Source organism: Somniosus microcephalus, chromosome 13 (genome assembly GCF_052327205.1).
Source record: "Somniosus microcephalus isolate GS21.2 chromosome 13, FLI_Smic_1.0, whole genome shotgun sequence".
Classification (NCBI taxonomy): Eukaryota; Metazoa; Chordata; class Chondrichthyes; order Squaliformes; family Somniosidae; genus Somniosus; species Somniosus microcephalus.
The window spans coordinates 37,185,273-37,210,873 of record NC_140999.1 but is presented as its reverse complement, the minus strand read 5'-3'; the positions used below and the strand labels follow the sequence as shown (position 1 = coordinate 37,210,873).

Here is a 25,601-nt window from a genome sequence, read left to right as displayed (position 1 = left end):
CACACCAGGTTAGTGAACACTACCCTGCACACTTACACCAGGATAATGAACGCACCCTGCACACTCACACCAGGATAGTGAACACTCCCCTCACACTCACACCAGGTTAGTGAACACTCCCTGCACACTCACACCAGCATAGTGAACACTCGCCGAAAAACTTACAGCAGGATAGTGAACAGTTCCTGCACACTCACACCAGGATAGTGAACCCTCCCTGAACACTTACATCAGGATACAGTCCCACACCTTGCACACTTACACCAGGATTGTAAACACTCCCCACACACTCACACAAGGATAGTGAAGATGCCCTGTACACTCACACCAGGATAGTGACCACTCCCCACACACACACACCAGGAGAGTGAACACGCTCCACACCCTTAAACCAGGATAGTGTCCCACTCACCACACACTCACACCAGGATAGCGAACACTCCCCACACACTCACACCAGGATAGTGAACACTCCTTGCACACTCACGCCAAGATAATGAACACACCCTGCAAACTCACACCAGGATAGTGACCATGCCCTGCACACTCACACCAAGATAGTGACCATGCCCTGCACACTTACACCAGGATAGCGAACACTCCCTGCACACTCACACCAGGTTAGTGAACACTACCCTGCACACTTACACCAGGATAATGAACACACCCTGCACACTCACACCAGGATAGTGAACACTCCCCGCACACTTACACCAGGATAGTGAACACTCCCCGCACACTCGCACCAGGATACTGAACACTCCCGACATACTAACGCCAGGATAGTGAACACTCCCTGCACACTCACACCAGGATACTTCCCAAATCCCTGCACACTTACACCAGGATAGTGAACACTCTCCGCACACTCACACCAGGACAGTGAATACTCACGGAACACTTACACCAGGATAGTGAACACACCCCATACACTCACAGCAGGATAGTGCCCCACTCCCCGCACACTTACACCAGGATAGTGAACACTCCCCGCACACTCACACCAGGATACTGTCCCACGCCCCACATACTTACACCAGGATAGTGAACAATCCATGCACGCTCACACCAAGACAGTGAACACAACTCGCACACTCACACCGAATAGTGAACACACCCCGCACATATACACCAGGATAGTGAACAATCCCTGCACACTCACACCAGGATAGTGACCATGCCCTGCACACTCCCACCAAGATAGTGACCACACCCTGCACACTTACACCAGGATAGTGAACACTACCCCGCACACTTACACCAGGATAGCGAACACTCCCTGCACACTCACACCATGATAGTGCCCCACTACTCACACACTTACACCAAGATAGTGAACACTCTCTACACACTTACACCAGGATAGTGAACACTCCCCACACACATACACCAGGATAGTGAAGGCTCCCTGCACACTTACATTAGGATAGTGCCCCACTTCCCGCACACTCACACCAGGATAGTGAACACTCCCTGCACACTCACACCAGGTTAGTGAACACTACCCTGCACACTTACACCAGGATAGTGAACACTCCCCGCACACTTACACCAGGATAGTGAAAGCTCCCCACACGCTCACACCAGGATAGTGAACACTCCCCGCACAGTAACACCAGGATAGTGAACACACCCCGCACACCCACACCAGGATAGTGAACACTCCCTGCACACTCACACCAGGATACTTCCCCACTCCCTGTACACTTACACCAGGATAGTGAACACTCCCTGCACACTCACACCATGATAGTGCCCCACTACTCACACACTTACACCAAGATAGTGAACACTCTCTACACACTTACACCAGGATAGTGAGCACTCCCCACACACATACACCAGGAGAGTGAAGACTCCCTGCACACTTACATCAGGATAGTCCCCCACTTCCCATACACTCACACCAGGATAGTAAACACTCCCCACACACTTACACCAGGATAGTGAACACTCCCCACACACTTACACCAGGATACTGAACACTCCCTGCACACTCACACCAAGATAGTGAACACTTCCCGCACACTCACACCAGGATACTGAACATTCCACGCACACTCACACCAGGATAGTGCACATTCCCCGCACACTCACACCAGGATAGTGAACATGCCCCACACACTTACACCAGGAGAGTGAACACTCCCCGCACACTTACACCAGGAGAGTACCCCATTCCCCGCATACTTACACCAGGATAGTGCCCCACACCCCGCACACCAGGATAGTGAACATTCCCCGCGCACTCACACCAGGATAGTGAATACGCCCCGCACACTCACACCAGTATACTTCCCCACTCCCTGTGCACTTACACCAGGATAGTGAACACTCCCCGCACACTCACACCAGGATAGTGAATACTCCCCGAACACTTACACCAGGATAGTGAACACTCCCTGCACACTCACACCATGATAGTGCTCCACTCCCCACACACTTACACCAGGATGCTGAACACTCCCCGCACACTCACACCAAGATAGTGAACATACCCCGCACACTCACACCAGGATAGTGAACACGCCCCGCACACTCACACCAGGATAGTGAACACTCCCCACACACTTACACCAGGATACTGAACATTCCCCGCACACTCACACCAGGATAGTGAACATTCCCCGCACACTCACACCAGGATAGTGAACACGCCCCACACACTTACACCAGGATAGTGAATACTCCCCGCACACTAACGCTAGGATAGTACCCCATTCCCCGCATACTTACACCAGGATAGTGTCCCACTCCCCGCACACTTACACCAGGATAGTGAACATGCCCCGCACACTTACACCAGGATAGTGCCCCACTCCCAGCACATTCACACCAGGATAGTGAAAACTCCCCACACACTTACACCAGGATAGTGAACACTCCCCGCACACTTACACCAGGATAGTGCCCCACACCCTGCTCACTTATACCAGGATAGTGAACACTCCCTGCATGCGTACACCAGGATAGTGCCCCACTCCCCGCACACTTACACCAGGATAGTGCCACAATCCCCGCACACTTACACCAGAATAGTAAACACTCCCCACACACTTACACTAGGATAGTGTCCCACTCACCGCACACTTACACCAGGATAGTGCCCCACTCCCCGCACACTTACACCAGGATAGTAAACACTCCCCACACACTTACACCAGGATAGTGAACACTCCCTGCACACTTACACCAGGATAGTGCCCCACCCCCGCACACTTACACCAGGATAGTGAACACTCCCCGCACACTTACACTGGGATAGTGAATACTCCCCACACACTCGCACCAGGATAGTGAACACTCCCCACACACTAACACCAGGATAGTGAACACTCCCTGCACACTCACACCAAGATACTTCCCCAATCCCTGCAAACTTACACCAGGATAGTGAACACTCTCCGCACACTCACACCAGGATAGTGAATACTCACCGAACACTTACACCAGGATAGTGAACACTCCCCGCGCACTCACACCGGGATACTGTCCCACGCCCCACATACTTACACCAGGATAGTGAACAATCCATGCACACTCACGCCAAGACAGTGAACACAACTCGCACACTCACACCAGGATAGTGAACACTCCCCGCACATATACACCAGGATAGTGAACAATCCCTGCACACTCACACCAGGATAGTGAACACTCCCTGCACACTTACACCAGGATAGTGAACACTCCTTGCACACTCACACCAAGATAATGAACACACCCTGCAAACTCACACCAGGATAGTGACCATGCCCTGCACACTCACAACAAGATAGTGACCACGCCCTGCACACTCACACCAGGTTAGTGAACACTACCCTGCACACTTACACCAGGATAATGAACACACCCTGCACACTCACACCAGGATAGTGAACACTCCCCTCACACTCACACCAGGTTAGTGAACGCTCCCTGCACACTCACACCAGCATAGCGAACACTCGCCAAAAAACTTACAGCAGGATAGTGAACAGTCCCCGCACACTCACACCAGGATAGTGAACCCTCCCTGAACACTTACATCAGGATACTGTCCCACACCTTGCACACTTACACCAGGATTGTAAACACTCCCCGCACACTCACACAAGGATAGTGAAGATGCCCTGCACACTCACACCAGGATAGTGACCACTCCCCGCACACTCACACCAGGAGAGTGAACACGCTCCACACCCTTAAACCAGGATAGTGTCCCACTCACCACACACTCACACCAGGATAGTGAACACTCCTTGCACACTCACACCAAGATAATGAACACACCCTGCAAACTCACACCAGGATAGTGACCATGCCCTGCACACTCACACGAAGATAGTGACCATGCCCTGCACACTTACACCAGGATAGTGAACACTCCCTGCACACTCACACCAGGTTAGTGAACACTACCCTGCACACTTACACCAGGATAATGAACACACCCTGCACACTCACACCAGGATAGTGAACACTCCCCGCACACTTACACCAGGATAGTGAACACTCCCCGCACACTCGCACCAGGATACTGAACACTCCCGACATACTAACGCCAGGATAGTAAACACTCCCTGCACACTCACACCGGGATACTTCCCCAATCCCTGCACACTTACACCAGGATAGTGAACACTCTCCGCACACTCACATCAGGATAGTGAATACTCATGGAACACTTACACCAGGATAGTGAACACTCCCCATACACTCACAGCAGGATAGTGCCCCACTCCCCGCACACTCACACCAGGATAGTGACCATGCCCTGCACACTCACACCAGGATAGTGACCACGCCATGCACACTTACACCAGGATAGTGAACACTCCCTGCACACTCACACCAGGTTAGTGAACACTCCCTTCACACTCACACCAGGTTAGTGAACACTCCCCGCACACTCACAGCAGCATAGAGAACACTCGCCGAAAAACTTACAGCAGGATAGTGAACAGTCCCCGCACACTCACACAAGGATAGTGAACCCTCCCTGAACACTTACATCAGGATACTGTCCCACACCTTGCACACTTACACCAGGATTGTAAACACTCCCCGCACACTCACACAAGGATAGTGAAGATGCCCTGCACACTCACACCAGGATAGTGACCACTCCCCGCACACTCACACCAGGAGAGTGAACACGCTCCACACCCTTTAACCAGGATAGTGTCCCACTCACCACACACTCACACCAGGATAGTGAACACTCCTTGCACACTCACACCAAGGTAATGAACACACCCTGCAAACTCACACCAGGATAGTGACCATGCCCTGCACACTCACACGAAGATAGTGACCATGCCCTGCACACTTACACCAGGATAGTGAACACTCCCTGCACACTCACACCAGGTTAGTGAACACTACCCTGCACACTTACACCAGGATAATGAACACACCCTGCACACTCACACCAGGATAGTGAACACTCCCCGCACACTTACACCAGGATAGTGAACGCTCCCCGCACACTCGCACCAGGATACTGAACACTCCCGACATACTAACGCCAGGATAGTAAACACTCCCTGCACACTCACACCGGGATACTTCCCCAATCCCTGCACACTTACACCAGGATAGTGAACACTCTCCGCACACTCACATCAGGACAGTGAATACTCATGGAACACTTACACCAGGATAGTGAACACTCCCCATACACTCACAGCAGGATAGTGCCCCACTCCCCGCACACTTACACCAGGATAGTGAACACTCCCCACACACTCACACCAGGATACTGTCCCAAGCCCCACATACTTACACCAGGATAGTGAACAATCCATGCACGCTCACACCAAGACAGTGAACACAACTCGTACACTCACACCAGGATAGTGAACACTCCCCGCACATATACACCAGGATAGTGAACAATCCCTGCACACTCACACCAGGATAGTGACCATGCCCTGCACACTCACACCAAGATAGTGACCACGCCCTGCACACTTACACCAGGATAGTGAACACTCCCTGCACACTCACACCAGGTTAGTGAACACTCCCTTCACACTCACACCAGGTTAGTGAACACTCCCCGCACACTCACAGCAGCATAGAGAACACTCGCCGAAAAACCTACAGCAGGATAGTGAACAGTCCCCGCACACTCACACCAGGATAGTGAACCCTCCCTGAACACTTACATCAGGATACTGTCCCACGCCTTGCACACTTACACCAGGATTGTAAACACTCCCCGCACACTCACACAAGGATAGTGAAGATGCCCTGCACACACACACCAGGATAGTGACCACTCCCCGCACACTCACACCAGGAGAGTGAACGCTCTCCACACCCTTAAACCAGGATAGTTTCCCACTCACCACACACTCACACCAGGATAGTGAACACGCCCCGCACACTTACACCAGGATAGTGAATACTCCCCGCACACTTACACCAGGCGAGTACCCCATTCCCCGCATACGTACACCAGGATAGTGAACACGCTCTGCACACTTACACCAGGATACTGAACACTCCCCGCACACTCACACCAGGATAGTGAACACACCCCGCATACTAACGCTAGGATAGTACCCCATTCCCCGCATACTTACACCAGGATAGTGTCCCACTCCCCGCACACTTACACCAGGATAGTGAACATGCCCTGCACACTTACACCAGGATAGTGCCCCACTCCCAGCACATTCACACCAGGATAGTGAAAACTCCCCGCACACTTACACCAGGATAGTGAACGCTCCCCGCACACTTACACCAGGATAGTGCCCCACACCCTGCTCACTTACACCAGGATAGTGAACACTCCCTGCATGCGTACACCAGGATAGTGCCCCACTCCGCGCACACTTACACCAGGATAGTGCCACAATCCCTGCACACTTACACCAGAATAGTAAACACTCCCCACACACTTACACTAGGATAGTGTCCCACTCACCGCACACTTACACCAGGATAGTGCCCCACTTCCCGCACACTTACACCAGGATAGTAAACACTCCCCACACACTTACACCAGGATAGTGAACACTCCCTGCACACTTACACCAGGATAGTGCCCCACCCCCGCACACTTACACCAGGATAGTGAACACTCCCCGCACACTTACACCAGGATAGTGAACACTCACCGAACACTTACACCAGGATAGTGAACACTCCCCGCGCACTCACACCGGGATACTGTCCCACGCCCCACATACTTACACCAGGATAGTGAACAATCCCCGCATATATACACCAGGATAGTGAACAATCCCTGCACACTCACACCAGGATAGTGAACACTCCCTGCACAATTACACCAGGATAGTGAACACTCCTTGCACACTCACACCAAGATAATGAACACACCCTGCAAACTCACACCAGGATAGTGATCATGCCCTGCACACTCACACCAAGATAGTGACCACGCCCTGCACACTCACACCAGGATAGTGAACACTCCCTGCACACTCACACCAGGTTAGTGAACACTACCCTGCACACTTACACCAGGATAATGAACGCACCCTGCACACTCACACCAGGATAGTGAACACTCCCCTCACACTCACACCAGGTTAGTGAACACTCCCTGCACACTCACACCAGCATAGTGAACACTCGCCGAAAAACTTACAGCAGGATAGTGAACAGTTCCTGCACACTCACACCAGGATAGTGAACCCTCCCTGAACACTTACATCAGGATACTGTCCCACACCTTGCACACTTACACCAGGATTGTAAACACTCCCCGCACACTCACACAAGGATAGTGAAGATGCCCTGTACACTCACACCAGGATAGTGACCACTCCCCACACACTCACACCAGGAGAGTGAACACGCTCCACACCCTTAAACCAGGATAGTGTCCCACTCACCACACACTCACACCAGGAAAGCGAACACTCCCCACACACTCACACCAGGATAGTGAACATTCCTTGCACACTCACGCCAAGATAATGAACACACCCTGCAAACTCACACCAGGATAGTGACCATGCCCTGCACACTCACACCAAGATAGTGACCATGCCCTGCACACTTACACCAGGATAGCGAACACTCCCTGCACACTCACACCAGGTTAGTGAACACTACCCTGCACACTTACACCAGGATAATGAACCCACCCTGCACACTCACACCAGGATAGTGAACACTCCCCGCACACTTACACCAGGATAGTGAACACTCCCCGCACACTCGCACCAGGATACTGAACACTCCCGACATACTAACGCCAGGATAGTGAACACTCCCTGCACACTCACACCAGGATACTTCCCAAATCCCTGCACACTTACACCAGGATAGTGAACACTCTCCGCACACTCACACCAGGACAGTGAATACTCACGGAACACTTACACCAGGATAGTGAACACTCCCCATACACTCACAGCAGGATAGTGCCCCACTCCCCGCACACTTACACCAGGATAGTGAACACTCCCCGCACACTCACACCAGGATACTGTCCCACGCCCCACATACTTACACCAGGATAGTGAACAATCCATGCACGCTCACACCAAGACAGTGAACACAACTCGCACACTCACACCGAATAGTGAACACACCCCGCACATATACACCAGGATAGTGAACAATCCCTGCACACTCACACCAGGATAGTGACCATGCCCTGCACACTCACACCAAGATAGTGACCACACCCTGCACACTTACACCAGGATAGTGAACACTCCCTGCACACTCACACCAGGTTAGTGAACACTACCCCGCACACTTACACCAGGATAATGAACACGCCCTGCACACTCACACCAGGTTAGTGAACACTCCCCGCACACTCACACCAGCATAGTGAACACTCGCCAAAAAACTTACAGCAGGATAGTGAACAGTCCCCGCACACTCACACCAGGATAGTGAACCCTCCCTGAACACTTACATCAGGATACTGTCCCACACCTTGCACACTTACACCAGGATTGTAAACACTCCCCGCACACTCACACAAGGATAGTGAAGATGCCCTGCACACACACACCAGGATAGTGACCACTCCCCGCACACTCACACCAGGAGAGTGAACACTCTCCACACCCTTAAACCAGGATAGTGTCCCACTCACCACACACTCACACCAGGATAGCGAACACTCTCTGCACCGTTACACCAAGGGAGTGAAGAATCCCTGCACACTCACAACAGGATAGTGGACACTCCCCGAACATTTACACCAGGATAGTGAACACTCTCCGCACACTTACACCAGGAAAGTGAACACTCCCCGCACACTCACACCAGGATAGTGAACACTCCCTGCACACTAACACCAGGATAGTGGAGAAACCCCACACACTCACACTAGGATAGTGAACACACCCCACACACTCACACCAGGATAGTGAACACTCCCCGCATACTAACACCAGGATAGTGAACACACCCCACACCAGGATAGTGAACACTCCCCGCACACTCACACCAGGATAGTGAATATTCACTAAACACTTACACCAGTATAGTGAACACTCCCTGCACACTCACAGCAGGATAGTGCCCCACTCCCCGCACACTTGCACCAGGATAGTGAACACTCCCTGTACACTCACACCAGGATACTGTCCCATGCCCCACATACTTACACCAGGATAGTGAACAATCCATGTACACTCACACCAGGATAGTGAACACAACTTGCACACTCACACCAGGATAGTGAACACTCCCCGCACACATACACCAGGATAGTGAACAATCCCTGCACACTCACACCAAGATAGAGAACACTCCCTGCACACATACACCAGGATAGTGAACAATCCCAGCACACTCACACCAGGATAGAGTACACTCCCCGCACACTCACACCAGGATAGTGAACACTCCCCGCACACATACACCAGGATAGTGAACAATCCCTGCACACTCACACCAGGATAGAGAACACTCCCGCACACTTACACCAGGATAGTAAACACTCCTCGCACACTCACACCAAGATAATGAACACGCCCTGCAAACTCACACCAGGATAGTGACCATGCCCTGCACACTCACACCAGGATGGTGAACACTCTCTGCACCCTTAAACCAGGATTGTGCCCCACCCCCGCACACTCGCAACAGGATAGTGAACACTCTCCGCACCCTTAAACCAGGTTAGTTTCCCAATCCCCGCACACTCACACCAGGATAATGAACACTCCCTGCACACTCACACCAGGATACTGTCCCATGCCCCACACACTTACACCAGGATAGTGAACACTCCCCGCACACTCACAACCAGGATACTGTCCCACGCCCCACATACTTACACCAGGATAGTGAACAATCCATGCACACTCACACCAGGATAGTGAACACAACTCGCACACTCACACCAGGATAGTGAATACTCCCCGCACACATACACCAGGATAGTGAACAATCCCTGCACACTCACACCAGGATAGCGAACACACCCTGCAAACTCACACCAGGATAGTGACCACGCCCTGCACACTCACACCAGGATAGTGAACACTCTCCGCACCCTTAAACCAGGATTGTGCCCCACCCCCGTACACTCGCAACAGGATAGTGAACAATCCCTGCACCCTTGAACCAGGTTAGTTTCCCAATCCCGGAACACTCACACCAGGATAATGAACACTCTCTGCACACTCACACCAGGATAGTGAATACTCACCACACACTCACCCCAGGATAATGAACATGCCCTGCACACTCACACCCGGATAGTGACCATGCCCTGCACACACACACCAGGTTTGTGACCACTCCCGCACACTCATACCAGGATAGTGAACACTCGCCGCACACTTACACCAGGATAGTGAACAGTCCCGGCACACGCACACCAGGATAGTGAACACTCCCTGCAACCTTACACCAGGATAGTGAACACTCCCTGCACACTTACACCAGGATAGTGAACCCTCCCTGAACACTTACACCAGGATACTGTCCCACACCTTGCACACTTACACCAGGATTGCGACCACTCCCCGCACACTCACACCAGGATAGTGAACACTCCCTGCACACTCACACCAGGATAGTGAACACTCCCTGCACACTCACACCAGGATAGTGAACACTCCCCGCACACTTACACCCAGGATAGTGAGCACACCCACACACTCACACCAGGATAGTGAACACTCTCCGCACACTCACACCAGGCTAGTGAACACACCCGCATACTTAGACCAGGATACTGACCTGGCCTAGTGTCAGACTGTGACCCCTCCCCCGTGTGTCAGACTGTGACCCCTCCCCCCGTGTCAGACTGTAATGCTATGTTGCCATCTGTTATGTGTTCATCGTGTCAATCTTTCCCCATTTCTGCAGCCTGGAATTGAAGCGTGTGTCCATTTGTGTGGACCCAAAAGTGAAATGGGTCAAAAACTACATCAAATCATTTAATATGAAAAAAATTAAAAGATGCCAGGGTCATCCTGAATCCTGCAGAAATCGGAAGAAAGTAAGTGGCAATGAGCATGGGAGATTGGCTGGATCTTTTTTTTTATTCGTTCCGGGTTATGGGCATCACTGTCAAGGCCAGCATTTATTGCCCACCCTAATTGCCCTTGAGAAGGTGGTGGTGAGCCTCCTTCTTGAACCGCTGCAGTCCTTGTGGTGAACGTACTCCCACAGTGCTGTTAGGGAGGGAGTTCCAGGATTTTGACCCAGCGACGATGAAGGATCGGCGATTTACTTCCAAGTCAGGATGATGTGTGACTTGGTGGGGAACTTGCGGGTGGTGATGTTCCCATGCGCCTGCTGCCCTTGTCCTTCTAGGTGATAGAGGTCACGGGTTTGGAAGGTGCTGCCAAAGAAGCCTTGGCGAGTTGCTGCAGTGCATCTTGTAGATGGTACACACTGCAGCCACGGTGCGCTGGTGGTGGAGGGAGTGAATGTTTAAGGTGGTGGATGGGGTGCCAATTAAGCGGGCTGCTTTGTCCTGGATGGTGTCGAGCTTCTTGAGTGCTGTTGGAGCTGCACTCATCCAGGCAAGTGGAGAGTATTCCATCACACTCCTGACTTGTGCTTTGTAGATGGTGGAAAGTCTTTGGGGAGTCAGGAGGTGAGACACGCCGCAGAATACCCAGCCTCTGACCTGCTCTTGTTGCCACAGTATTTATGTGGCTGGTCCAGTTAAGTTTAAGTCAATGGTGACCCCCAGGATGTTGATGGTGGGGGATTCGGCGATGGTAATGCCATTGAATGTCAAGGGGACGTGGTTAGACTCTCACTTGTTGGAGATAGTCATTGCCTGGCACTTCTGTGGTGCGAATGTTACTTGCCACTTATCAGCCCAAGCCTGAATGTCGTCCAGCTCTTGCTGCACGTGGACATGGGCTGCTTCATTATCTGTGGAGTTGCAAATGGAGCTGAACACTGTGCAGTCATCAGCGAACATCTCCATTTCTGGCCTTATGATGGAGGGAAGGTCATTGATGAAGCAGCTGAAGATGGTTGGGCTTAGGACATTGCTTGAGGTACTCCTGCAGCGATGCCTTGGGGCTGAGATGATTGACCTCCAATAGCACAGCCATCTTCCTTTGTGCTAGATATGACTTCAGCCAGTGGAGAGTTTTCCCCCTGATTCCCATTGACTTCAATTTTGCTAGGGCTCCTTGATGCCACACTCAGTCAAATGCTGCCCTGATGTTAAGGGCAGTCATTCTCACCTCGCCTCTAGAATTCAGCTCTTTTGTCCATGTTTGGACCAAGAGGTCAGGAGCTGAGTGGTCCTGGCAGAACCCAAACTGAGCATTGGTGAGCATGTTATTGGTAAGTGCCGCTTGATAGCACTGTCGATGACACTTCCATCACTTTGCTGATGATTGAAAGTAGACTGATGGGGCGGTAATTGGCTGGATTGGATTTGTCCTGCTTTTTGTGGACAGGACATACCTGGGCACTTTTACACATTGTCGGATAGATGCCAGTGTCGTAGCTGTACTGGAATAGCTTGGCTAGAGGCGCGGCTAGTTCTGGAGCACAAGTCTTCAGCACGACAGGCGGGATGTTCTCAGGGCCCATAGCCTTTGCTGTATCCAGTGCGCTCAGTCATTTCTTGATATCATGGGGAGTGAATCGAATTGGCTGAAGACTGGTTTCTGTGATGGTGGGGACGATATGGATCATCCACTCGGCACTTCTGGCTGAAGATGGTTGCAAACGCTTCAGCCTTGTCTTTTGCACTCACGTGCTGGGCTCCACCATCATTGAAGATGGGGATGATCATGGAGCCTCCTCCTCCCGTTAGTTGTTTAATGGTCCATCACCATTCACGACTGGATGTGGCAGGACTGCAGAACTTTGACCTGATCCATTGATTGTAGGATCGCTTAGCTCTGTCTATAGCATGCTGCTTCCGCTGTTTAGCATGCATGTAGTCCTGTGTTGCAGCTTCCCCAGGTTGGCACCTCATTTTTAGGTACGCCTGGTGCTGCTCCTGGCATGCTCTTCTACACTCCTCATTGAACCAGGGTTGGTCCCCTAGCTTGATGGGAATGGGAGAGTGTGCGATATATCCCGGACCATTAGGTTACAGATTGTGATGGGATACAATTCTACTGCTGCTGATGGCCCACAGCACCTCATGGATGCCCGTTTTTGAGCTGTTAGATCTGTTCTGAATCTATCTCATTTAGCAAGGTGGTGGTGCCACACAACATGATGGATGGTGTCTGCAGTGTGAAGACGGGACTTCGTCCCCACAAGGACTGTGCGGTGATCACTGCTGTCATGGACAGATGCATCTGCGACAGGTAGATTGGTGAGGACGAGGTCAAGTAGGTTTTTCCCTCATGTTGGTTCTCTCACCAACTGTCGCAGGCCCAGTCTGGCAGCTATGTCCTTCAGGACTCGGCCAGCTCGGTCAATGGTGGTGCCACCGAGCCACTCTTAGTGATGGACATTGAAGTCCTCCACCCAGAGTACATTGTGTGCCCTTGTTACCCTCAGTGCTTCTTCCAAGTGGTGTTCAACATGGAGGAGTACTGATTCATCAGCTGAGGAAGGGCGGTAGGTGATAATCAGCAGGAGATTTCCTTGCCCAATGCATGACCTGAAGCCATGAGATTTCATGGGTTCCGGAGTCAATGTTGAGGGCTCCCAGGGCCACTCCCACCCGACTGTATAAAACTGTTCCACCACCTCTGGTGGAACAGGACATATTCAGGGCTGCTGATGGAGGATTCTAGGACAATCGCTGAAAGGTATGATTCTGTGAGTATGACTATGTCAGGCTGTTGCTTGACTACTCTGTGGGACAGCTCTCCTAATTTTGGCACAAGTCCCCACATGTTGCTGAGGAGGACTTTGCTGTTGTCGTGTCCGTAGCTGCTGCTGAGGTCGATGCCGGGTGGCCCGTCCAGTTTTATTTTCTTATTATTGTTTCTCGTAGCAGTTTGTTACAACTGAGTGGTTTGCTAGGCCATTTCAGAGTCATATAGGCCAGACCAGGTAAGGACAGCAGCTTTTCTTCCCTAAAGGACATTAGTGAACCAGATGGATTTTTACAACAATCTGATAATTTCTTGGTCACTATTGCCAATACTAGCTTTTTTATACCAGATTTATTTAATTAACTGAATTTAAATTCCCCAACTGTCGTAGTGGGATTTGAACTCGCGTCTCATTGATTATTGAGGCCAGGCCTCTGGATTACTAGTCCACTAACATATCCATGATGTTATAATTCTCATTGTTAATCTAGCTCACTCACTGTTGGGACTTCTGCCTAGGACCCTGTGTTACTGTCTGTACCTCGAGTGCTGTTAATCCAGCTCACTCACTGTCAGACTCACTGACTCCTCCTGCCCAGCACCCTGTGTTAGGGTCTGTATCTCAAGTGGTGTTAATCCAGCTCACTCACTGACTCCTCCTGCCCAGCACCCTGTGTTAGAGTCTGTATCTCAAGTGCTGTTAATCCAGCTCACTCACTGTCAGACTCAGTAACTGACTTTATATTTGTCTTCTTTTAAATTGGATTCTGGGAGATGCCAGGTAGACTGGCAGTGGACCTTTAGTCCCAGGACCTGCTGCCAATCTATGGAAACCGGCTGAAATTCCAGGGGACGTGGTATCCTGGAATCCAATGTAAAATATGACCAATATAAAATATAAAAGGCCTCCAGGCAATCATTTGGATTGTTAGAGTATGGGGCTGAAATCCAGGTGGAGTTGGGAGGTTTTGGAGGTGTGGGGTGGGGGGGGGGGGTGGGTGGAGTTGGGAGGTTTTGGAGGTGTGGGGTGGGGGGGTGGAGTTGGGAGGTTTTGGAGGCGGGGAGTGGGGGGGGGAGTTGGGAGGTTTTGGAGGCGGGGAGTGGGGGGGGGGAGTTGGGAGGTTTTGGAGGTGTGGGGTGGGGGGGGGTGGAGTTGGGAGGTTTTGGAGGTGTGGGGGTGGGGGGGTGGAGTTGGGAGGTTTTGGAGGTGGGGAGTGGGGGGGAGTTGGGAGGTTTTGGAGGCGGGGAGTGGGGGGGAGTTGGGAGGTTTTGGAGGTGGGGAGTGGGGGGGAGTTGGGAGGTTTTGGAGGTGGGGAGTGGGGGGGAGTTGGGAGGTTTTGGAAGGTGGGGAGTGGGGGGGAGTTGGGAGGTTTTGGAGGCGGGGAGTGGGGGGGAGTTGGGAGGTTTTGGAGGCGGGGAGTGGGGGGGAGTTGGGAGGTTTTGGAGGTGGGGAGTGTGGGGGGAGTTGGAGGTTTTGGAGGTGTGGGGTGGGGGGGGAGTTGGGAGGTTTGGAGGTGTGGGGTGGGGGGGGAGTTGGGAGGTTTGGAGGTGGGGAGTGGGGGGGGGAGTTGGGAGGTTTGGAGGTGGGGGAGTGGGGGGGGGGAGTTGGGAGGTTTTGGAGGTGGGGAGTGGGGGGGAGTTGGGAGGTTTTGGAGGTGTGGAGTGGGGGGGGATTTGGGAGGTTTGGAGGCAGGGAGTGGGGGGGGAGTTGGGAGGTTTTGGAGGTGGGGAGTGGGGGGGGGAGTTGGGAGGTTTTGGAGGTGTGGGGTGGGGGGGAGTTGGGAGGTTTTGGAGGTGTGGGGTGGGGGGGGAGTTGGGAGGTTTGGAGGTGGGGAGTGGGGGGGGGAGTTGGGAGGTTTTGGAGGTGGGGAGTGGGGGGGGAGTTGGGAGGTTTTGGAGGTGTGGGGTGGGGGGGGAGTTGGGAGGTTTGGACGGTGGGGAGTGGGGGGGGGAGTTGGGAGGTTTTGGAGGTGGGGAGTGGGGGGGGAGTTGGGAGGTTTGGAGGTGGGGAGTGGGGGGGGGAGTTGGGAGGTTTTGGAGGTGGGGAGTGGGGGGGAGTTGGGAGGTTTGGAGGCGGGGAGTGGGGGGGTGAGTTGGGATGTTTTGGAGGTGGGGAGTGGGGGGGGGGAGTTGGGAGGTTTTTGGAGGTGTGGAGTGGGGGGGATTTGGGAGGTTTGGAGGCAGGGAGTGGGGGGGGAGTTGGGAGGTTTTGGAGGTGTGGAGTGGGGGGGGATTTGGGAGGTTTGGAGGCAGGGAGTGGGGGGGGAGTTGGGAGGTTTTGGGAGGCGGGGAGTGGGGGGTTGGAGTTGGGAGGTTTGGAGGCGGGGAGTGGGGGGGGAGTTGGGAGGTTTTGGAGGTGTGGAGTGGGGGGGGGAGTTGGGAGGTTTGAAGGCGGGGAGTGGGGGGGGGAGTTGGGAGGTTTTGGAGGTGTGGGGTGGGGGAGAGTTGGGAGGTTTGGAGGGCGGGGAGTGTGGGGGGGTGGAGTTGGGAGGTTTTGGAGGTGTGGGGTGGGGGGGGAGTTGGGAGGTTTGGAGGTGGGAAGTGTGGGGGGGTGGAGTTGGGAGGTTTTGAAGGTGGGGAGTGGGGGTGGAGTTGGGAGGTTTTGGAGGCGGGGAGTGGGGGGGAGTTGGGAGGTTTTGGAGGTGTGGGGTGGGGGGGGGTGGAGTTGGGAGGTTTTGGAGGTGTGGGGTGGGGGGGTGGAGTTGAGAGGTTTTGGAGGTGTGGGGTGGGGGGGTGGAGTTGGGAGGTTTTGGAGGTGGGGAGTTGGGGGGCAGTTGGGAGGTTTTGGAGGTGTGGGGTGGGGGGGGAGTTGGGAGGTTTTGGAGGTGTGGGGGTGGGGGGGGGAGTTGGGAGGTTTTGGAGGTGTGGGGTGGTGGGGGAGTTGGGAGGTTTTGGAGGTGTGGGGTGGGGGGGTGGAGTTGAGAGGTTTTGGAGGTGTGGGGTGGGGGGGGGGAGTTGGGAGGTTTTGGAGGTGGGGGGTGGGGGGGGTGGAGTTGAGAGGTTTTGGAGGTGTGGGGTGGTGGGGGGAGTTGGGAGGTTTTGGAGGTGTGGGGTGGGGGGGTGGAGTTGAGAGGTTTTGGAGGTGTGGGGTGGGGGGGGTGGAGTTGGGAGGTTTTGGAGGCGGGGAGTGGGGGGGAGTTGGGAGGTTTTGGAGGTGTGGGGTGGGGGGGGGAGTTGGGAGGTTTTGGAGGCGGGGAGTGGGGGGGAGTTGGGAGGTTTTGGAGGTGTGGGGTGGGGGGGTGGAGTTGAGAGGTTTTGGAGGTGTGGGGTGGGGGGGTGGAGTTGGGAGGTTTTGGAGGTGTGGGGTGGTGGGGGGAGTTGGGAGGTTTTGGAGGTGTGGGGTGGGGGGGTGGAGTTGGGAGGTGTTGGAGGTGGGGGGTGGGGGGGGAGTTGGAGGTTTTGGAGGTGTGGGGTGGGAGGGGGAGTTGGGAGGTTTTGGAGGTGTGGGGTGGGGGGGTGGAGTTGAGAGGTTTTGGAGGTGTGGGGTGGGGGGGTGGAGTTGGGAGGTTTTGGAGGTGTGGGGTGGGGGGGTGGAGTTGGGAGGTTTTGGAGGTGTGGGGTCGGTGGGGGGAGTTGGGAGGTTTTGGAGGTGGGGGGTGGGGGGGGGGAGTTGGGAGGTTTTGGAGGTGTGGGTGGGGTGGGGGGTGGAGTTGAGAGGTTTTGGAGGTGTGGGGTGGGGGGGTGGAGTTGGGAGGTTTTGGAGGTGTGGGGTGGTGGGGGGAGTTGGGAGGTTTTGGAGGTGTGGGGTGGGGGGGAGTTGGGAGGTTTTGGAGGTGGGGGGGTGGGGGGGGGAGCTGGGAGGTTTTGGAGGTGTGGGGTGGGGGGGGGTGGAGTTGAGAGGTTTTGGAGGTGTGGGGTGGGGGGGGTCTGGATGGAGTTGGGAGGTTTTGGAGGTGTGGGGTGGGGGGGTGGAGTTGGGAGGTTTTGGAGGTGTGGGGTGGGGGGGGAGTTGGGAGGTTTTGGAGGTGTGGGGTGGTGGGGGGGGCAGTTGGGAGGTTTTGGAGGTGTGGGGTGGGGGGGGAGTTGGGAGGTTTTGGATGAGTGTGGGGTGGGGGGGGAGTTGGGAGGTTTTGGAAGTGTGGGGTGGGGGGGTGGAGTTGGGAGGTTTTGGAGGTGCGGAGTGTGGGCGGGTGGAGTTGGGAGGTTTTGGAGGTGTGGGGTGGGAGGGCTGTATCCTGACAAATGCCGGGAAGTTCTTACTGCTCATCTATGGCATTGATCCGGTGGAGTATCTGGGGTCAGCCTGAGGTCGCCTCATTTAGATCTCTTGGGCGTGTGTCCATGCCAATAAGGGAACGTCTCGAGAACCCACCAGCCCTAATGTGCCGGAAAATCCAGCGACTGCTGCGGAATCCATGAGGGAGTAGGGTTCTGGGAAATCCCCCTCCCGGGAGAGTGGAAGCAAGTATTTCCCATTCAATTCCCTTTGTAAGGGGTCGATAACGTGACAAAAGATTTAAATTCTCTTCAGGAGGTCCAGGCCGTGACCCCAGGTGGTCCCAAAATGCATCGTTTGGTGACCTGCTATGCTGATGATGTCAGGGACATTGGATCTCCTGGAAATTTGGCTCCCCAATCCTGCCCCCACCCCCCCCCTTTCACCGGTAGCTTTGTAAGGGATGGGCAGAGCCTTTGTATCAAACAAGGCCCTGCAAAATCCATGATGTAAGGCTGGGACCCTGTGTATCTGAGGGCCAAAGAGGGGACTTTGTTCCACTCCCTGGGGAGGTCCCGGGCTCCCCACGGTCACAGCAGGACAGGTGTCACTGGATTTCCTGCCACTTGGGGTCCTGCCACTTCGGGTGCACTGCAGCAACTCGCCAAGGCTTCTTCGGCAGCACCTCCCAAACCCGCGATACATGGATTATTGATTACACGCTCGGGGAACTGAGTGGAACAAATTAGTGAGGTTGACAGAATGAGAGGGTTGCATTAACATAAATTAATGAGATACTGAAGCTGAAAATCCCCAGCCCGAGAAGGACAAGGGCAGCAGGCGCATGGGAACACCACCACCTCCAAGTTCCCCTCCAAGTCACACACCATCCTGACTTAGAAGTATATCGCCGATCCTTCATTGTCGCTGGGTCAAAATCCTGGAACTCCCTCCCTACAGCACTGTGGGAGTACCATCACCACACGGACTGCAGCGGTTCAAGAAGACGGCTCACCACCACCTTCTCAAGGGAAACTAGGGATGGGCAATAAATGCTGGTCTGGCCAGCAACACCCACATCCCATAAACGAATTAAAAAAAACTCCCAGCAGTGTTACAGCGGGAGAGCACTGGAAGGGCTGGGGATTTTCGGCTTCAGTATCTCATTAATTTATGTTAATGCAACCCTCTCATTCTGTCAACCTCACTAATTCGTTCCACTCAGTTCCCCGAGCGTGTAATCAATAATCCATGCATACAAATTAACAACAAAAACTTGTATTTATGTATTAAATGCAAAACTGTAACAGAATGAGAAGTAAGGCCTAAATCCTGAGTGAAAATCTCATACAGCACCATGTGAGAATTAACCCTTGGTGCTGAGGGATACAGACTGTCATATCCTTGACCTCCATATGGCCTTGTCTGGCACTCCATTGTAGTTTGATAGCAAAATGAAAACTGCGAAGGTTTGAGTTCCATTTCTGACTGTTATATCCATATGGAGCAAATCCCAGCAAGAGTTTCTGCTCCTTCCCCCATTGTGTGCAGATGATGTTACAGTAAGCGTCTGAAAAATCAACTCCCCTTACATTTTTCAGCATTAACTGAGCCGTGAGCAGCAGGGAGGTGGGAAGCTGACCTATGACCCTCCCCGACCTGAGGCCGCTTCTTTCCAGCAACTCGTCTTTCAATAGAAGCTGAACCGTAATTTTATATGGCTGCACTGAGAGCAGTCAGCGCTTACACCTGCTGAAACATAACTAGGAGCCCCTTGACCGGAGAGGACAATACAAGAGAGCCGCGCGGTCAGGGCTAGGACACCACATCGCCAGCCATAATATTGCCATCGAACCATTATTAAATCGTCAATGCTATCACTGTGCTTAACTGCAAACAGCTCCACTGTGATCTCTTGGCTGCATGTTGTTATTCTCCACAATGTTATTTTTACTTTTGTTAGCTGATTTACCTGTACAGTTCACTCCTCCTAAATGAACTAATCAATATTTTTGTCAAGTTAGGAAAGCAGCAGACACAAATCCAGATGTTACTGGCATCCAAAAAGAAAAAGAAAGACTTACATTTTATCCATAGGAACAGGAGCATAGCCATTCAACCCCTCGCGCCATTCAATTAAAATCATGGCTGATCTGGTCCAGCAAACAAACTTCATGGAGACACGGGGTTATTTTGGCCAAAGGGTGAAAACAGGCGCTAAATGGGTGCTGTGCTAATAAGACACGCCTGTTTGAAAGTCTGGCCCTAATTGCTGATTACCATAATTTGAACTTGCCTGGAGGTGCTAAAGCAGACATCTGCAGGTTTAGCACTCGAGTTCTGATTAGACAATTTTTGTGGAGCAATATATGTGGACTCCTCACACCCAACTTCCACTGAAGGTGTGGAGTGCTCTGTCTTGCACACAGCAGCACGTTGCAGGATGGCTCAGGGACTGAGGGAGAGGGTGCACAGGTTCTCAGATGCGGCGCAGGAGGTCCTGGTGGAGGAGGTCCAGAGGAGGAGGGATGTCCTGTACCACGGGGATGGGGGGTGGGGGAACGGATGCCACCTCGCCCTCCTGTCCCTCTCTGGTGCTACTCTGCCTGGCTTCATTTCCTCCTCCCATTCCTTGTCCAGACCAAGGGGGACACCTAGGAAGATAGAATCATAGAATGGTTACAGCTCAGAAGGAGACCATTCAGCCTGTCGAACCCGTGCTGGCTCTCTGCAAGAGCACTTCAGCTAGTTCCTCTCCCCCGCCCTTTCCCTGTAGCCCTGCAATTTTTTTCCTTCAGGTACTTATCCAATTCCTTTTTGAATGCCTCGATTGAGTCTGCCTCCTCCACCCTTTCAGGCAGTGCATTCCCAATCCTAACCACTCGCTGCGTAAAAACGTTTTTCCTCATGTCGCCTTTGGTTCTTCTGCCAAGCACCTTAAATCTGTGTCCTCTGGTTCTCGACTCTTCCGCCAATGGGAACAGTTTCGCTTTATCTACTCTGTCTAGACCCCTCATGATTATGAACACCTCTATCAAGTCTCCTCTCAACCTTCTGTGCTCTAAGGAGAACAACCTCAGCTTCTCCAGTCTATCCATGTAACTGAAGTCCCTCAGCCCTGGAACTATTCTTGTAAATTTTTTCTGCATCCTCTCTAAGGCCCATATCCAAGCACTCCCTTTCTCCTGGTGACTCCTATAAGGTGGATTAGTACAGCACTTACTCTTTTCAGATGAAGTCCTCAGAGAATTTCTGGAATGAATGTTGCGCGAGTGTTGGTGAAGTCTTGACAAAGTGTCCCAGAAAATCTCCCGATGCGTTTCCGAGGTCCTCGTCACAGCTCCAGTGGCAAATGAACATGAAATGGTGAGTAGCCCTTAAAATGGTGCTTGAAATCCACATCAACGCATTTACTCCCAGCTAGTTGCTGTTGGTAGAGGGCATTAGGACAAGTGCTAGCCACCAAAATGCCACGCAGCCTCTTTAATGAGCACTAGCAGGCATTTTAAGTGCCCCTTAACAAGCTTCGAGGCGGCCGTTCCTAGCGCAGGCTTCAACTCCTTTACCAAGATGGCATCTTGCGCTAAACGCGGGCTAAACCAGCGTTTCAGCTCAAGACCTCATCTTGACCACCTCGGAGGATCGTTACTGCCTGAACGCGCTGACAAAAAAACCCCCCACAATGTTTCACATTTTTAATCAGTTGTATTTTGAGTCATGGAGAAGTCCTTAATGTCCAACTTTGATTATAACAGAGATGACAATTACAGACTCAGCCTTTCCATTCAAGTTCCTTGAGTCAATCCAGAGTTTGATGCTGCAGCTTTCAATGGGCTGGAATATGAGCCAGGGCCCCAGCCTGTAGGTAGCAAGTGAAATATAATCTTGGTTGTCTTGTGAAGTTTCTGTATCACAATCATTAATTGATTCTGATTGTTTAACATAGCTTTATGCAAAATGCAGCTGCTGAAACAGGCCTGATTATGTACACGGTTGAGATTGTTTCTATACTTCAATAAATTTCTGTTGTTTTATCCAAACTGTATCCAGTGCTCCCTCTTGTCTTCATCTGTGCCAACCTAGAAAACTAGCAAATGCTGACAGCCCAGAAAACCTGACAAATCAAAAATGGAATAAAAACAGAAAATGCTGGAAATACTCAGCAGGTCAGGCAGCATCTGTGAAGAGAGAAACAGAGTTAACGTTTCAGGTCGATGACCCTTCGTCAGGACTGGAATAAGTTAGAGATGTTACAGATTTTTAAGCAAGTGCAGGGGCAGGGAAAGGGGGGGAGGGGAGGAAAGAACAAAAGGGAAGGTCTGTGATAGGATGGAAGGCAGGAGAGATTAAAAGACAAAAGGGATGATGGTGCAATCAAAAATGGGCCTGAATATAAAGCTTTTAACATGCCAAAACAAATCATTACATTGAAAGTGAAGTAGGAAAGGGGCTATTTTAATATCAGCTGTAGTTTTAGCTGACATTCCATCACTGCTGGCTCTCTCCAACCTTAATTACTGCTGGTTCTGCCCAGCCCTACATTACTGTTTCCCCTCACTAGCCCTGCTTTACTGCTGCAACTTGCCACTTTGTACATTACCGCTGCCTCTCCCCAGTCCTAGATTACTCTTTTGTTCCCATTAGCTCGGCATTACTGCTGCCTCTGTCTAGAATCTGAATTCTCCCCAGTCTCACATTCCTTAATTAATGCAAATAAAGGAGTAATGTCTTAAATTTAAAAAAAATCAGGTTCATTCCTATATCCTTAATTGTCTGTAAAGTGCGTTGGGACATCTGGTGGTCGTGAAAGGTGCTATATAAATGCAAGTCTTTCTTTTCTTTTATATCCGTCCATTGGCTTTCCACGATCTGCTTTTTATGTAGCGGGAAGACAAGAGAGCTCATTTTATATTACTGCATAATGCATTACACTGGATACCACCCAGCACACCCTGGTCAAAAAAACAAATTGTCACTAGTTGGTACAATCCTGTTGTAATTTCTTGGCCACTATATATTATGTGACACACATGTCTGGGCTTCAATGTGGGTGAATGAGTAAGTAGAAAGAGAAAGAATAATTAACAAAGCGTATTACACTAGCCCTGAGCTGGGAGGAGGCCTCCAACCCCATTGCCTCCATGGTCTTCACTGGCCCAGAAATTCTTTTAAAGAGTCAAGGATTGTAGCCTAGGTGACAACACCCCATCCCTCTGCAATGGCTGGCATCGGTTATCTGTGGCCTTTTCCTGGGAGGGGAGAGTTCGTGCAGGGCTTTGAAAACAAGGATGAGAATTTTAAAAATTGCTTAACTGGGAGCCAATGTAGGTCAGTGAGCACAGTGGGTGATGGGTGAACAGGACTTGGTGTGAGTTTGGATACAGGTAGTCTTGAATGAGTTTAAGATAATGGAGGGTGGAAGATGAGAGGCCGACCAGGAGTGCGTTGGAATAGTCAAGTGGATGAGGGTTTCAGGCGGAGTCGGGCGATGTTACAGAGGTGGAAATAGGTGCTCTTAGTGATGGTGTGGATATGTGGACGGAAGCGTAACTCGGGGTCAAATATGACACAAAGGTTGCGAACAGTCTGGTTCGGCCTCAGCCCCAGGGAGAGGGATAGAGTTGGTGGCTAGGGAACGGAGATTGTAGTGGGAATTGGGGACTGAAGACAATGGCTTTGGTCTTCCCAATATCTAGTTGGAGGAAATGTCTTCTCATCCAGTACTAGATGTTAGACAAGCAGTCTGACAATTTAGAGACAGTGGAGAGACTTGGTGGTGAGATAGAGCTAGGTGTCGTCAGCATATGTGCGGAACCTGACGTTATGTTTTCGGATGATGTCACCGAGGGGCAGCATGTAGATGAGAAATAGGAGGGGGCCAAAGATAGATCCTTGGGGGACAACAGAGGTAACGATGTGGGAGTGGGAAGAGAAGCCATTGCAGGTGATTCTCTGGCTATAACTGGATAGATAAGAATAGAACCAGGCGAGCGCAGTCCCACCCAGCTGGACGACGGAGGAAAGGCATTGCAGGAGGATGTTGTGGTCAACAGTGTCAAAGGTTGCAGACAGGTCAAGAGGACAAGGGGGGATAGTTTGCCACAGTCACAGTCACAAAGGGTATTATTTGTGACTTTGATAAGAGCCATTTCGGTACTGTGGCAGGGCGTAAACCTGATTGGAGGGATTCAAACAGTTCCAGGAAAGGTGTGCACGGATTTGGGAAGGGGTCAAGGGTTTTTTTTGAGGAGAAGGGTGATGATGGCAGATTTGAAGGAGAGGGGGACAGTACCTGAGGAGAGGGAACCATTAATATCAGCTAACATGGAGGCCAGGAAGGGAAGTTGGGTGGTCAGCAGTTTAGTGGGAATACGGTTGAGGGAGCAGGAGGTGGGTCTCATGGACAAGATGAGCTCGGAGAGGGCATGAGGGGAGATAGGAGAGAAACTAGAGAAAGGTGTGAGTTCAGGGCTAGGGCAGGCGGGAATTCTTAGAGGAAGTTTGGCTGGGGTAAGGGAGGGTAGCCGCAGAGGCAGCTGAACGGATCGTCGCGATCTTAGTGACAAAGAAGTCCATGAGCTCCTTGCACTTGTTGTTGGAGGTGAGGGTGGAGTTCAGCCCCCAAGGACCCTTCTGTTTCTCATCTACATGCTGCCCCTCAGCGACATCACTCAGTCATATCAAACCACTACACTGCAGCGGTTTAAGAAGCCGGCTTCTCAGGGAAATAAAAGTCGGCCTTGTCAGCGACGCCCACTTACCCAGATTGAATAATAACACACAACGGAGTTAAGGATTGCTGCTGGTAATGGCTGTTTGCCAGAATGTAAAGCTCAGCACCATGAAGATAAGACCAGCAATTAAGATTCTAAAAGAGGTTGTTTGTGAACAAAGGCCTGACTGTTTGGTTCAGGTGAGAGCCTCTGTTTCTTATAAAAAATACCAGGCTCTGGGTGAAACTTTACACCTGAGAGCAGAACATTAAGTGGCTGAAATTCCGTTGTGGGGAGGGGGGCAGAAGAGGGGGGGGGGGGTGTTCCACTGTGGAATTAGTCCCTAACTCTCATTAATCATCTCGTCCAAAGGAGAATGGAAATAACACACTCACAGAATAGCAGTGGGTGCTGGTGACACTGTTCGCTATCAGTGTTACATGTTCATGTGATACTTTTCACTCCATTTTTTCCCTGTTCGTCGCCTCCTCATAAAGACAATGTGGCTTATTTTTTCTGTACTGGTGAAGCTCACTT

The 25,601-nt window shown here is 52.0% G+C and overlaps 1 protein-coding gene across 1 annotated transcript in view; it reads left to right on the top strand.

Annotated features, from left to right (window-relative positions):
* LOC147108229 (C-C motif chemokine 20-like) overlaps positions 1 to 22,391 on the top strand; it is a 52,156-nt gene extending 29,765 nt beyond the window's left edge. The window contains exons 4-5 of the mRNA XM_086004762.1: positions 11,308 to 11,440; positions 19,953 to 22,391. Coding sequence (XP_085860888.1) covers positions 11,308 to 11,440; positions 19,953 to 19,958 — 139 coding nt within the window. The 3' untranslated portion in view covers positions 19,959 to 22,391. The remainder of the gene's footprint in view (positions 1 to 11,307; positions 11,441 to 19,952) is intronic.
* The last annotated feature ends 3,210 nt before the right edge of the window (positions 22,392 to 25,601 follow it).